The sequence below is a fragment of the Aethalodelphis obliquidens genome, unplaced genomic scaffold (genome assembly GCF_003676395.1).
Source record: "Aethalodelphis obliquidens isolate GAN/ISIS:26980383/991018 unplaced genomic scaffold, ASM367639v1 scaffold94, whole genome shotgun sequence".
Classification (NCBI taxonomy): domain Eukaryota; kingdom Metazoa; phylum Chordata; class Mammalia; order Artiodactyla; family Delphinidae; genus Aethalodelphis; species Aethalodelphis obliquidens.
This window is the reverse complement of record NW_020838038.1, coordinates 3,357,190-3,373,119: the sequence shown is the minus strand read 5'-3', so window position 1 is coordinate 3,373,119 and position 15,930 is coordinate 3,357,190. Positions and strand designations below refer to the sequence as shown.

The 15,930-nt window shown below is 37.9% G+C and overlaps 1 protein-coding gene across 5 annotated transcripts in view; it reads left to right on the top strand.

Annotated features, from left to right (window-relative positions):
- The first annotated feature begins 582 nt into the window (after positions 1 to 582).
- GLRA2 (glycine receptor alpha 2) overlaps positions 583 to 15,930 on the top strand; it is a 195,573-nt gene continuing 180,225 nt past the window's right edge. The window contains exons 1-4 of one of the 5 annotated variants that reach the window (XM_027095763.1): positions 644 to 800; positions 1,236 to 1,414; positions 2,303 to 2,512; positions 3,558 to 3,691. Coding sequence is in view for 4 of the 5 variants with exons in the window: in XM_027095759.1 (XP_026951560.1) it covers positions 1,347 to 1,414; positions 3,558 to 3,691 (202 nt within the window). In the remaining variant the exon portion in view is untranslated. Of the gene's footprint in view, positions 801 to 953; positions 1,415 to 2,187; positions 2,513 to 3,557; positions 3,692 to 15,930 lie in introns of those variants that run through there. The other 4 variants (XM_027095759.1, XM_027095760.1, XM_027095761.1 and 1 more) reach the window with 4 other exon arrangements.

Sequence of the window (15,930 nt, the reverse complement as noted above, 5' to 3'; positions counted from 1 at the left end):
TGAACTCCACCCGCAGTCTCACCCTTCCTTGCTCCAGCTCTTACTCCGAGCCCTACTCTCTAACCTTTAACCAGGTCAAGTAAAGATTGCTACTGCCCCCTGCCGGCCCATTGTATTCTTCCTCCTCTACAAATCCGTGACTTGAAGAGGATGCCCAAGGATTTTGAGCCTCTGAAGAAAGCTCAGAGAAGGGGCTTTCCCTAGTTAAAAAGTAGAGAGATCCTTTGGGAACCGGCAGCTAAAATCAAACGAAAACACTCAAGGGGCGAGGAAGGCATAAAGGGCTTCTAAATTAAATTATCGATCCTCATGAACCATTCTCTGCATATGGGCTTCTCTATGCCAATGAAATGTCCCCTCCTCTTCAGCACAGGATTCCTCTTTTGCCTCTAGCTTTCACTGATAACGTAGACTACCCACTCCCCTATTATAATTTCAGTACTCTAGATCCTGTTCTCTGCTTCGCCCAATTTTCTTTTCCCACGCCTAGACCTTATTTCCCTTCTCTTTTCTGCTTCAAACTCCCGTCCCGCCCACCCACTGACAGACTCGCATTTCCAGGAGCTCAGACCCTAGCCTTCTTCACCCTCTCCATCTACCCTGACCTCTGCTCTTCCCTGGTCATCACCGCACCCCTTCAGCACCCCTTCGCGCGGAACGGCCAGTCACTCTTTGCCTTGGAAGAGCAGGAACGTCCCCTCTGGAATGCCTCTCCCAGACCCCCGCCCCAAGCGACTGAAAAAGGAAACATGCGCACTTCAGAGCTAGGAGCTGTCCGAGTGCTGAAATTTATAGGCTCGGTAAGATCACGTCTCCGTCTTTCTGTAGCCCTCATTCCAGCACAGGATTTCAGCAATTTTGCCCTCTTCTTCCTACCCACTCCAGCACGCAGAGTCCTTTCTTCTCCCTCGTTTACAACTTCTTTTAAAAAGAGAACATTTTCTAGAGAAAAGGGATTTGCTAAATAGAAAGGACATAAAACAAAAGCTACAGCAACCCGACTTCCAGCATGGCATTGTCACCAGCCCCCTTTGCATGGTGATGCGATTAAGGTAGCAGCATTTTTATTATTCAGGAAAAGCAGCTGGGGGATCCATCAGTTCTAAGGCTTTGTCTTTCCTAGGTTAACTGATGGTCCTAAGCCCCCGTTTGACCTGACCATGATGCCCAGTACTGGCACTTTTTGTTTTTTCTCAGCAAACTGTACAAGCCCAAATCTCTTTTTGATTTTCAAGGAAACTAGATTCCTGCCAGATTTTGAGTCTGGACAATAAATAGATACTTTGTCCTAGCTTCTTTCTGGAATCATTTCGGGAATATTTTCCACAAGCATCACAGATACAGGAATGAACCGGCAGCTAGTGAACATTTTGACAGCCTTGTTTGCATTTTTCTTAGAGACAAACCACTTCAGGTAGGTGAAACGACTTTGCATGCTGGTATTTTCCACATGAAAACTGTTTGAAAGAGAACGTGTCATGCAATTTTTATCTATTTCTCTATGTCCCGGACCACATTGTGTTAATTGAATAAAGGAGAGTTAAGAGTTCTTTTGTTCTTTTAAAAAGCTTAATTATGGTGGGAAGGTGGTAAATTTTTACAAAGGCAAGTTTTATGATGCATAACCCCACTCTGTGCATTTCAACGTATTTTCACAGCCAATGTGATATTAAGATACTCTGATGAGTTGCATGCTCTTTACATTTCTATATAATGGTGATTTTTTTTCTTTTTTGCTTTCAAATTCTTCTGTAAGTCATTTAAAGGGATTATTGAATGCAGTGCTTTTCATATGGTGGAAGTGATTGAATTAATTTGCCAGGAGCATGCTCATTCTATGTAAAATATAAAAGAACCCAAATTCTTAGCTAACTTGGGACTTCTATTGTATTTCGGCAACTAGATGCATACTATGAGAACTACGATTCAGGAAATTTCTTGAAATACCAAAAACATTTAAAATTTCATTTTACCACTGTACTACTGTTCAATATATTTAGAAATGTACTGCCTATCAAAACTGAATTAATATGACATCTCTGTGTTCGTGCACGCATGAGAAATGGATTATGCATAATTTTAAAAAGTGAGAAATCATTATTTGCATGCTTGCATTTTCTACTTAATTTACAAATCGTCTAATCAATTGATACCTCAAAATACCAGATTATTACCAGTAAGTGAAACAGCCATCCTAATGGCTAAGAGGTTCTAAGACAAGATAGAGATAAGAGATGTTCATACAACAAAGTGTAGGACTCTTCATTTAATTTTCACCACATTTTATGGTATTTTTTCACAGAACCAAGAGAAATGGAACATATAGCAATAATGCTATGAGTACTGGGAAAACCCACTATGTTCCTTTCAGGTTCACACCTCCTACTATGATTAAGAAAAACTGTAGGCTGGGTTTTATTAGAATCATCATCATCATCATCTTCATCACCACCACCATCACCATTATAATCAAATAATACTTGATTAATCAGATGAATCTGCATATGGGAATGTGAGTATTTCTAGGTGACTGTATCAATTTTTAACTCTTACCAAATGTTTATATCATCTTTGTACTTATATTTAATATTACTTCTTTGAAAAACCGGCAAGAATGTGGTATTTTCCTAGTGATAAGAATTAACAATATTATTTGTCAAAATACTGAAAAGAAAGCTTGTAAAATATATACTTTATGGAAGAAATCAACATTCAGTCAACCACTATGTATTGTCAAAGAATTCATTTCACTATAAACCATATATGCTCTTTTTATAAGCCTTTTAAGGAAAATGGAAGTCTGAGAAATTTTCCAATTACCATTTAGTGTTTTTGATAACGCAAAAGACAAAATGCTTTAGAAGTTCTTTTTCATGAATACTAGAGAGTCAACAATTTAAATGCTAATATATAAATAACAGCTGATAAAATGATAGAAGTACAGACATGCTCATTGTTGACCTATTTTAAAATGAAGTTAAATTTCCAAGTGAAGATTTTCTTTTAGAAAACACATTGGAAATTATTAATAGCTGAAAGCTGGAATAGAATCTAGCAGGTGACAAAATAAGCAATGGGATGCTTAATTCATGATTTACTTTGTTCTGCCCATCTTATTATGTATTTTTTATAAAAAGTAGAGGACATATTAAGGGCCGAAATGCTGGAAGAATGTTTTGGAAGTCATGGGGAAATAATTTAACACAATCACATAAATTTTAGAAATTATCTTCATTTCTCTGATGACACTAGAAAGAAACAGCTTTGTATATCTGTAAAACCTACAAGCTAAAGCTATGCATGTTGTATCATCTTAAACATCTTATGAAAGTTTGGTAACTTAGGAGATATGACTCAGGATTTATACCTTTCATCACTTAAAGTTAACTCTAGACCATGTACAAGTTAGGAAGTTGACCAAAGAGTTCATAATTTTCCTTTTCTTCTTCTTAACATATCAAATATATTTACAAAACACGATGTCAAACATTCTGTGAGCATTAGTTCTCAGGTGATAAGAACGTAATTGTTGCTAAAAGAGTTAATGATGTGTTTAGGGCAGCTTTCTGCAAAGACCATGACTCCAGGTCTGGAAAACAACCTTCGCAGACCCTATCTCCTTCAGATTTCTTGGACAAATTAATGGGAAGGACATCAGGATATGACGCAAGAATCAGGCCAAATTTTAAAGGTAGGTTTCACTGAAACTTACCTTAATTAAGCCTGTGGGAAATCTAGATGTTTGAATACTCTGAAAAAATTTTTTCAGGGCTTTTTATTATAAAATGAAAACAACAAGCATAGTATTCATTTCATTTTGGCATTCTTTGGAACTAGTTGATTTAACAGCTTAAATTTTACATGTTGCTTGCCACTTTCAAAAACTTTCCTCATTTGTGTTATGTTCCACAAAGAAAACTAACGTCAGAGATTATTGCCACATTGCCTATGTTATCTAAAGTGGGAGTGGGACTGGAAATGAATACAAGAACAAATGATGCACTTGATTTGTATGAATCGTTACACCAAAATCTTTGGTTTGGGTTTTAAATACGTACTCCCAAAATGAAGTTTACATCTCAATATATAACATGCCCTTTTATACACTTTCAGGCCTCTCTCATTTTTAAACCTTGTGAGAAAAGGCGCTAACTGAATATATTACAAAGTTTTGGTTTCCTCTTGTTTAAACATTCTAATTCTTTATTTGAAATTATTGATCTGAAGTTAACAAAGAAGATCATAGAATTGTAAAGTGCGTATGTCAAAGATGGTGGATACTTTCTTTGTTCAATTAGAAACAAACCAAAAAGTTTGGTGTTTTTGTATGTTTAACATTACAAAAATGTAATTAATAGAAATTACTTTTTAGAAATTACCTTTTATCTATTTGATTTATTTTTACTCTGAATCAGAAAAATACTGAAATAAGAAAGAACCTATTAATTGAATTGTTTTTGATGTTTTAATTTTTAGATACATATTTTAAATAAATGCATTTTATCTTGTAATTTAACTTAAAATAATGCATTGTGAAGTGCTTATATTTTATAAAAGGATAAATCTATAGTATTCTAGGTATTATGTCATAATTCATGCATCGCTTTGGTTTTGCTTATTAGCTATTTAATTGGATTGCTTTCCTTGAGGTTTGATTAATTTTTATTATTGGCAAATATGAGCATGAAAACTAAATTCAAAATTCTTTTCTTCTTTAAATGCTGCACCTCTGAATATACCCAGCTAAGGGCACATTTCATAAAGAAACATGTCAGAATTTTGACCAAACAGATGTTTTTGACTTATAGAGTATTTCCAAAAGAGACAACAGAACTTAGTTCAAAAGCTTGCTTTTGCTGAAAACAATTTTCATGTTTGCCCAATTTCATATTAATTTTGTGGTCAATGGAAGTCAATATTTGAAATAAAATCCTATGAGTAAGTATTCGAGAGTCAGCTTTTTCAATGGGCCGGCTCACTCGTACATTTATTCACTGAGCCATTCAATAACTTTTGAGTCTGAACTACATAAAGGATACTAACTACTGCATGCTTTGAAAACTTGAGAGTTGAAACAGGTTTGGATGCTACCATCAAAAATTTCATTGGACAGAGTAGATGTTATATGAATACTTATACAATAATATATAATACTAGATAGAAATAGTTAAGTAGTTAATGGTTAAGTAACATTAGGAAGTACAGATAAAATACTACAGGACTCCAACAAGAGCAGAGACGCTTTCCTATTAAGCTATTCACGGAAAGCTTCATAGAGAAGGACCAGAGATGGAAAATTGTTTCAAGTTTATGAGCATCTTGTTTAATAGCAGCTATTATCCATTATTTTCTAGAAATAATTTTTTAAAGGGAAGAAAAGTGCAAAGAGTAATAAAACAAACACCCACGTTGCCAATGCTACTTTAAGTGACCACATAGGATGAGCAATAATTTCCACACACAGCTTTTTTTTCTGGTTCTTCTGGGGATGTCACCCTTCGGAAATAACATTTCTCATGATTCTAAAGAATAAATAAATGAGGAGAATATCAAGCATAGCAAAGCATGGCCATGTTTTTGAGATCTGTCCTAAAGACCTGAGTACAGGATGTTTTAAAGACTTATAAAAGGGAAATGGGTGGATATAATTTAAGACTCTAACGTTAATGAACTGTACTGACTTTTGGCTCCCTCTTCCCTTAACTCTCCGATTCAATGAACCCTGATATTCTTTCATAACTTTTACTTACATGGACCATTTATATCAGATCAATTACCTAACAGCTCTCACAATTCTCTTTACTGTGAGGATCTTGGCTTTTCCTAGGTGTAAAACATTCCCCATTATTTTAGACTAAAATGATTTTTCCTCCTTGGTGTTCCCATGAAACCTTCTATGTCTAATATAGTTCTTTTGCGTATTTATGTTTTATCAACTCACCCCCGCACCGCATCTGAGAGGGCAGGGAGGTACCTTATTTATATATATATAATATTATATATATATATAGTTTATATATATAATATTATATATAGTTTCAGGTGTACAGCATACTGACTCAGGGTTTTTTTTTTTTTTGCAGATTATATTCCATTAGAGGTTATTATGACATATTGGGAAGGGGTGGGAACTTTTGAGGGATGAACCAGTGGTCATAGTGGCTGGCTAGCAAAGATGATTTTAGCTGAGCTGAGGAGAAAGAAATAAAAGAAAGAGATAATAGGGAACTTGTAACAGCAAAGAGACTAGGAAGACTACAGTACTTACTGCAGTTGATTAGCAATGTATCGATGAGAAATTTTATAGAGTAGGTAGAAATGGAAGGTGATTAGGAAATGCGATTTTATCTGGAATAGTGATACGCTCCCTGTAAATGCCAAAAACCAAACTGACTATGATAACAATAAACATGGTGATGATGATGACAATGATATTGAAAATAACAATAATGGTGATTAATAAGAAGACAAAAGGGCAAAATTTGACCACAAGTATATAAGCAAGAGCCCAATATGGGCTGTTGAGATAAAGGCTATGGCTTTTCTAGAAGTCTTATTAAATATTAGCACATTTCTCTGTTTTCCTTGCTGCCATGCATTGGCAAGGGAAAAGAAATGTATATGCACATTTTTTCTTACTGGAAGGAATTTTTCCTGCATCCTTTCAAGTCAGTAAAGTATTTCATGTCTATTCCATATCCCTGATGGGCTCTGAAAAATGTCATAATGGGCATATATACAAGAAGGAAGATGGATGTAAGTTAGAAAAGGGAACCAGAAATGATTCAGACTTAGACTCTGTAATTGAGAGTCATTCTTAGAAACTATAGGGAAAAAATAGCTTTTCTGATGTGCTGAAGCACAAGTGTATAAACAAAGTCGTGAGTCAGAGTTGCCAATTGCATTCCATCTATGAGAGCCATAGAGACTTGGGTCAGACCTCGTCAAAACATAAATTTTCAAAATCCTCAGTTCAGATAAAAACACAAGCTATGTCCATTCACAATTACCTGTTTCTGAAACCATGGTAAATGTTGATTCTATGTCAACAGGGAAGCCTCCTTCCCCACTTGGGTGATTTGTCTCGTTGTCAGTTGATTCATCATGGTGTTATTCCATCATCCTAACAGATATTCCTTTGTCAGTATTATTGTATCTTGAAAATGCCACTTTAAACATTAAGCTTTTAAAGAAGCCAAATGAAATGCTCAAACCTGGGCAAAATGCATTAGTTCTGATTCTCTCTCTTTGAAACAAAGCCTTTATCTATTTTAATAAAATTTTCTTTGAAAAGAAAATTAACTTAGAGTTATATCCTAAGTTTCATCCCAATGTGAAAAAATACATTTCACCAGAACATTCATTTTGGGATAGGATCTGGAATAGATAATGCCAGGAGATAATTATTCCCTCCACTTCTTTGTGCAGGCCATGCACACTAATCTTTCTTCCATATCCGGAGACCTAAATTTTAAAGTGTGATGTGTGATATTAAAACCTACATTTGCATGCAGTATGGTTTCCTTTATTTTCCAAGGAGTTATCAGCTCAAAAGGTGTTTCAGATATAAGTAAGAAACAGATCCACTTCCAAAAAACTAGAGGTCTTCATGTTTCTCCCCTTGGAAAGTTTCTTGTCTGTAGCCAAGTGGAGCTCAAGCTCATGTGTTGTGCTTACCAATCCCAGGAGGGGTGACTTGAGCACAAATGTCCAGCAGAAACACTTGGAAAGAGTGATTCTCTCAGTTGGTGATAATGTAGCCCTAGTGTGATCATTTCATTGATCACTCTGGCAGATGCGGGCATCAGATATTACCATGGGTTCTGAGAAAAAGAACAGAATGCTTACAAGTCTCAGAAGTTTTTTTTTTTTTTGCAGAAGTATTTGACTTGAGTGCAGAAAGTAGTGGAAACCTTCAGGCACCTGAAAGGGTACAGTCATTTTACATAGAATAAGACAATAGGAGATAAAAGGGCGGAAGTGATTATTGAAAGAAAAAGCTGCGTGTATCAAAGAGAAATTTATATATGACAGTTTTGTTCAGGGATGATGTTGATGAAGATTTTTGAATATCCAAAATCCACTGGCTGTGTCACAATTTATTTTAGCTTTTGTGTACTGTATGTATACCAATCAACACATTTGTATATACTAGGCTGCTACGATGGGTCTGCAAGTTGCTTGTCAGGGATTTGAGGTAACATCAAGGAGGCACCTACAGCATTCTAACACACTCTGGTAAAGTCTATTCCAAAGGATAAGTTCATTTATTGGAGTACGTCTTCCATTCCATGGTGACAGAGTAGTAGAGTGGGAGGGGCCTTGGACTTGGATCCAGAAAACCCAGGTTCATGTCCTGGTTCAGCCACTTTGGAGAAAAGATGTCTCCACCTCTCCATGACTCAGGTTTTCTTCTGAGCATCAAATGAGATCATACATCTGAATGATTTGTTTCCAACTATTAAAATTATTACAAATAATTTGAATTATTATTACTAGTCTTCTACTTCTCTTTGATAACTGACACTGACTATGTATTCTCTTAGCCTTCATGGTGATTGGGTCCTCAAAGTTGTTTGAATTTTTTTTAATGGAAAAAAACGAGTCAAAGAAGTTCTAGCATTTTAGAGTCCTACCACAGTAACCAGGATGTAGATGTCACGTGTCTCAGTGGGTTCTCCTTTATTAGTCTGGTGGGAAGATTTCCAACCTGAAAGGGCTATTTCATATTTCTAAATATGAGACAGAAAGGGAGCCATTTGTGGGAAGGAATCATCTTTATCCATTCAAATCTTACCCCTGATTATTTTCTTAGACTCATTTTTTAAATGAACCAAGTAAAAGACATAGAACCAATTTCGCTTGGTCCTAGAAAGGGCTCTAAATTTAATGGAAGATATATGACTGTCATTTCTGATGTATTTTCTTGTCCAGTTACTGCAGTTGCAAGGGTCACTGCACAAACGTGAATTGATTTTCTATTTTAGAATAAGTATTTTAAGGAGAACATTTTGTCTCTACAACATGGCAGGTTAAGAGCACTGGAAATGGAAGCCCATAATTTAGTTTTTGAGAATGTATTGTTCCTTGGTTGATTCTGGGTGAGTTCATATCCTTAATTTTCATTATTAAAAGAGCCTAAACATTTTATCCTGAGTTCTATAGTGCTTTCTGTTACTCCCCATGCTGAAGAACAATTCAGTCCCTTTTGCTGATAATCTGAGACTTCATTTAAAAAAATAATGGCATATGTATCAGGGTATCTCGGTACTTAGAGAGTGGACATTATAATGTGTCCAGTTGGCACTATCAGGCTTAGAGAAAAAAATAGTTATTAGCTTGTTCTTGGTGGTGTTGGGTGTTTTTCTTGGTGTGTTGGATCAGACACGTTTGAAACAGGGTCTTAAAAATGAAAATATGATTGATTAAGCCTCATAACAAGGTCTTTGGAAGCATGCTGTGTTCTCCTTGGAGTTAACACCTGAGAGGCTGTCTCGACTGTAGGATGCAGCATATTCCTCATTGACTTCTTTCTTGAGAGGGCTACTCTGAACACTTGTGACTGACTGCAGACACTTTTGGCCATGTGAAGCCCATTAAAGGAAGGACCTGAGCAAAAGGAATAGGTCTCTAACTGGTATTCTTAAGTGTGAAGGACCTGTAAGAATAAAGTCACTAGATTTCCATTTTGGAGTCTAGCCTGGCTAGCCAACCAAACGTGGCCGTGGGGCAAGTATGAGAGGGAAACTGGACACTCTCTCTGACTCATGCCCTGGTTTATGCAGTCAGCACTCCTTTAGGAAGTATAATACATGAGTACACCAAATGATGGCTCTGTTTTATTAACATGTCCATCCAAGAGGGAAAAAGAAAATCCTGGATCGAGTCAAAATGCGGAAACTCAATAGGCAATTATCATGAATGTGACTGGATAAGTCTTGTTTTCTATTTTTCTATTTCTTGTTTTTTTTCTATCAGGAGGCGGCTCATACTTTCTTGAGGACAAATAAGCTACACTTGCCCATGCATTGTCAAAGCAATAGAATAAATTTGCAGCAAGGGAGCACATATGTGAGCACAAAAAAATTACATGTAAAGGTTTTCCATCTTTATATTTGAATTTAAACACACAATTCGTTTGTTTATTCCTTTAATAAATAAGTAGTGAGCAGTATCTATATGCCAGGCACCATGTTCTTGCTAAGTATACAGTGGTAAACAGAAATTGAAGCTTTTAAATGTCAGTTCTCACTTCAGTAAAAACTGGAACATAATTTGTAAGTTTAATGCCGTACCATCCAGGATCTTTGCAGGAAAGAAATGACACACTCCAACAGGGTGTGGGAGGGTTTGGAAAAAACCAATCCCTAAAGGGAGAATGTAGTACTCTGGGACTGCCAGCGATAGACCCGAAGAGGCAAGGGGGGGAGCAGCTGCCAGAACCTGGAGAAAGTGGCTCTACCGAGAGGCCACCTAATGAGATCTATGGAGCAATGGAGTCAATCTGTGCTGGCCTAGCAGGGAGGAAGCTAGGGAATAAATATTCTGACCTCACTCTCCTCCTGCATTCCATTTCCTTGCGGGAACCTCTCGTTGGCCAAATCCAGCTCGAAGACTGAGGGCAAGGGAGCGGAATGACGCAAACCTGGAAGGTCAGCTTCCCAGAGCACAGAGAAGAACAGAAAAGAGGAGAGTCTCTGGGGGCAAATGGAAGATAATCAGCACAAAGTCAGCATACGAGCAAAGCCACCCTTCAACCTGGTGGAGCAGACAGCTCCCAAGCCGATAATCCGTTTAGTAAGCCTTCCTTTATCAGTCTTGGGAAAGCAGGGAAGTGAGAACGGGATATCATCTGGATATACTATCCCAATAGATAAATGATACCTCCAGATGCAGAGAAGAGAGAGGAAGATAGTGGAACATGGTAGTTCTGCTTCCTAAGCAGACAACTGAAAGATGTGTAACCAGCGGACGGGGGTGGGGCGGGGAGGGAGGGCGGGAAGGGAGGAGGGAGAGATCTTCCTGCGGAATATACGAAAATAATTAATATAGCTTCCTTTCTATCTGATTTAATATGTTAATATGTTTGCTAATATTGTTGTGTTTGCCCCACAGTCAATCCCCTCCAGGCGCTCCATGCTGGGATGGGTTGTGGACTTAGATTTGAGTGCAAGACTTAATGCCAAGTCTCTTGGGGCAGCATTTGTGAGACACAGTCTTTCCTCCGTGCTCTTCTGTCTATACAGAGCTGAAGTAGAAGTGTTAGAAGAGAAAAGGACTGGGTGGGAGGGTTAGAAGAACATGAAGCCCAGGGGCAGAGTACTGTGCACTGTGAGGAAACGGCAGGTCTCGGGGAGAGCTGCTTGATTCCCACTCCTTGGCTGGTTTGATTACGGCACCGGAAATACAGCTACTACTCGTGGCAGTTCTGCTACTTGAGGAAAACCTCAGAACCACTTTACCACCTAATTTTTCTTTCACTTTTAAAACCCAAGTATACGTAGACGATAATATAATCTATCTTCTTCTGATTTATTTACATTTAAATACTTCAAGATGTCGATTTCTAAGAACCCATTCATGCCCAGCAAGGCAGCTGAGATTTCCTTTATCAGGCTTTCCCTTAGAAATAGCCTTCTTTGCGCCCCTCCGCCTCAAATGTATTCAGAAAACAAGGGGTCTGTTTACTTAGCTTTGAACCTCCAAGTCTCTGAGAAGTGAAGGACACACACATTTAGCAAACCACACTGTAACAACCCCAGTTAGAAGATACAATTCAGGATAATTTACACATATACTGCAGTGCTCACGATGGACTTCTCATATTCTATTTTTTCCTTTGAATTAATTGTGTCTTTCATACTTGAACGTTGTATAGAGTATGCCAAGTCAAAGGACTTAGGATTTAATGGTAAACTAAACTGGCAACCAACCAGATGTGTTTCTCAAACCACGCTTTTCGGAATACCTGCTTTAGAGCCTGAGTCCTGTTAAAAAGGCACATAGCTGGGCCCCGCATTTCTCCAGCTCTACCTCTCCAGAAACACTGAATGATGGGATCTGAAAATACTGACTTTAATGATTTCATTACTTCCTATAGTTTAAGAACTAGAGGACTAGAATGAGACATTTTTGCTCCTGTAACTGAAGAATAATATCTTCCTTATAGTATTTTTCCCAAGATAGTGTGGGCCAGCATTGCCTTACCAAATAAAGGCAGGGGGAGATCCTACAAGAAAAAAAAAATCTAAACTGAGACTCATGAGGCCTTGTTTTAACTACACGTTTGCCAGCTGTGACCTAGAACATGCCACCTAACCTCTCTGGGATTAATTCTTGTCACCTCCAAAATAAAGGACTTGGACCAAGACGTCTAGGTCCAACTTTGATAGTCCCTAGTCTTTACAGTCTAACATCTTTGAGTATGTCCTTTTGTAAATTATTGATGCACCCACAGAAGAGCTTGGATGCATGCAATCTTCCTAGAGAATTGGTCTCTGAGAAATTATTAATTCTATCCAGAATTCTTAGCAGTTGCTGATATCTATGACTCCCAATATTTCAAGGATGATCATTATTCTCTGGAAGACTCTGGAAACTTATGAGAGGGTTACTGAAGAAATCAGCCATTCACAATTTTTGTCTTGTTTTTGAAAGGTTCGGAGGTAGCAAATTCATGTACAGAGGCTGCTTCTAGGAAAAGTAGCTAACATGTTTCTTTAGTTCAGCATCTGGCCAAAGATGTTTCTCGAAATGCTAGTCCCATGAGATGTTCTCAGATATAAGGTTTAAAATGTGAAATAAGAATGGAAATTCTGGGCTTCCCTGGTGGCGCAGTGGTTGAGAGTCCGCCTGCCGATGCAGGGGACACGGGTTCGTGCCCTGGTCTGGGAAGATCCCACATGCCGCGGAGTGGCTGGGCCCGTGAGCCATGGCCGCTGAGCCTGCACGTCCGGAAGCCTGTGCTCCGCAACGGGAGAGGCCACAACAGTGAGAGGCCCGTGTACCGCAAAAAAAAAAAAAAAAGGATGGAAATTCTGCAAAACAGCCTCCAAGAGACTTCCAATATTCATTAGCATATTAAAATGTTTTGAGAAAACCTGCAGTAAAAATCTACAAATAAATAGATATTTTAAAAACTTCTTTTACCCAGGGGTTTATCCTCTACTTATTAGATCATAGATTCCTTAAATGAGTAACATTCTGGAGAACTGGTGTTTCATGGAATACACTTTGGAAAATGTGGTCTTGGTAAAATCCATAAATCTAAAAAAAATTTTTTGCCATGAAAATAGGTGATGATGATGGGAAACCTACATACATATAAAATACGATGATCTGCTAGAAAGATAACATTCCTAAGAGTGGGAAGGCCCCAGCATTCGTAAATGTGGCTTTCATTTTGATACATGGTCAACATTAGCATTCTGATGCCACAAGAGAATTACTCCACAAGTTAGATTATTATTGCAGGCTATTTATCTCCTGCTTCATTTACATGAATAAATAAGCAAACAGTGGCATTTTGAAAAAACAAACATTGAAGACAAAAGAAAAAACATGTCAGTACAGCAAAATACTTTGATCTGATAATCACCTTCTGTTTTAGTCTTTATGATTCTTGAATGCTGAGTGACAAATACACACTTAAACAAGTGACCTTTAACCCTGAACTAAAGACATTTTTTAGCAGAATATGACAAAGTTGCATGCCTGCATGGGAAATTTCCTTTTGGATTGCCATTCTCTTTTGGGCAGTTTTCCAGGATGGATAAATCTCATATCATTTCCATTCAACTGTTTGTTGAGAATGTTTTTCCCCATCACTTCCTTGAAATTTAAAAAAATTTGAATCCATACTAAAAAAAACTTCATTTAGTAATTGAAAGTATGCAATATTTATCTCAAATAATGTGTGTAGATTTAAGGTTAAGGTCTTCACTTATTAGTATTTTTTTTATAAATTTATTTTATTTATTTATTTTTGGCTGCATTTGGTCTTCGTTGCTGCACGTGGGCTTCCTCTAGTTGCATCGAGCGGGGGCTACTCTTCGTTGTGGTGCACAGGCTTCTCACTGCAGTGGCTTCTCTTGCTGCAGAGCATGGGCTCCAGTAGTTGTGGCACATGGGCTCAGTAGCTGTGGTTCACGGGCTCTAGAGCGCAGGCTCAGTAGTTGTGGTGCACGGGCTTAGTTGCTCCGCGGCATGTGGGATCTTCCCAGACCGGGGCTCGAACCCGTGTCCCCTGCATTGGCAGGCGGATTCTTAACCACTGTGCCACCAGGGAACTCCCCACTTATTAGTATTAAAATATATTCTAAGTTGGTCTGCTCAAAATGGATGTTTCATATAGTTAGATATATAAATTCCCAGGAAAAACTATTGAAAATTGTTTTCAATGAAGATGGATGCAGAAAGAGAAATGTCTTTGAAATATCACAAAATGTCTTGGGAAAAGAGTTATCTATATATAAAACTTGTTTATTGCTAGTTCTTCCTTCATACTTTCTCTGAGTCAGTTAAATAAGCAAGTACGATTCTTTCTTCCTGTTTCTTACTCTAGGGTCCTAGTAAAATACAGAGAACAAAGTAGGGGGTGGGGAAATATTAAAGCTACCTTAGCCTTAATGGCTTCTGATCCACGTCATTTATAGTTGACCCTTGAACAATGCGGGTGTTGGGGCACCGAATCCCAGCAATTGAAAACGCAGGTATAACTTAACGACGGGCCCTCTGGTATTCACAGTTCTGCATGGGTGCATTCAACCAAACATGAAGCGGATTGTATAGTACTAGCAGGTATTTACTGAAAAAAATTGGCATGTAAGTGGAGCTGTATAGTTCAAACCCACATTGTTCAAGGGTCAACTATATCTCACACAGTAGATGAAGACACATTGATGATGGGGCCACTACACATTCTGTATCAAACAAGTCCTTTATTTGAAACATTGCTTCAAGGTATCCATGTGATGGCACTGGCGTTGCTGATATTCCACTGTACAGCCCACAGATAATGGAATACCGAGGTTTAAGCTTTTCTGGTAGTTGAGGGTTGGCATATACTGGACCTTGAAGAGGAACTGAGTGAAGATTAACTATAAAGAAGTGATTTAGCACGCACTCTGTCTTCAGACTTTGTATCATATAGCCTGGGTGCCTGACTCAGATTCTTTGTTATCATTTGCTTCCAGTATCACTGAGGCTTCTGCATTTCTAGGAGGCAGACAGTGGCATCATAGTGGCAGATGGGGAGGTGGCTTTGCTGAATCCTTAGTTATAGAAGTCATGGAATATGAATAAGAGGGTAACAGTTTCCCCAGAATTTTCTGAGATTTGATTTTAAAATGAAGTATATAGTGTCTTCTCAAAATATAAAAACTTAAGAAGAGATCGTCTCTGTTTGAAAAGAAATGTCACACAGGTCCAATGCCTTGCCTGTGAATAGGAAACCCCGGCACTAAATTTTTTTTCAGGAAGATTTTTATAGATAAAATGCCACTCTGCTTGTTCTCTCTAAAATTTGAGGTCATAGCTTGTTACCAACAAGGTTGCTATGCTCTTCAGTATTTATTTTCTCTGGAATATTCCTATTATATTTTCTGGAGTTAGTGACCTCTCTGTGACCAGTGGCATACGTGACCTGACCCTTGCCAGACTAATCCTATATTATCAGACATGTTTTCTCTAGTTCTCCAAAAATAGGAGGAATTACCCACAGTCTGGGATACGTATTCCTTTTATTTCCCCCAAGCACTTACATTTCCAACATTCACATTTGTTTATCGTGCACATATGCCTCATTTAAGCTCATCCTTTATTCAAATCTTCTGAGCAAATATTCCCACTTAAAACTCAGCAGGCGGCTTCCTGTTCCATACATCTCATGATGCCAACCAAGTTTGTAACATGCAGGGCTTTCAGCAAATG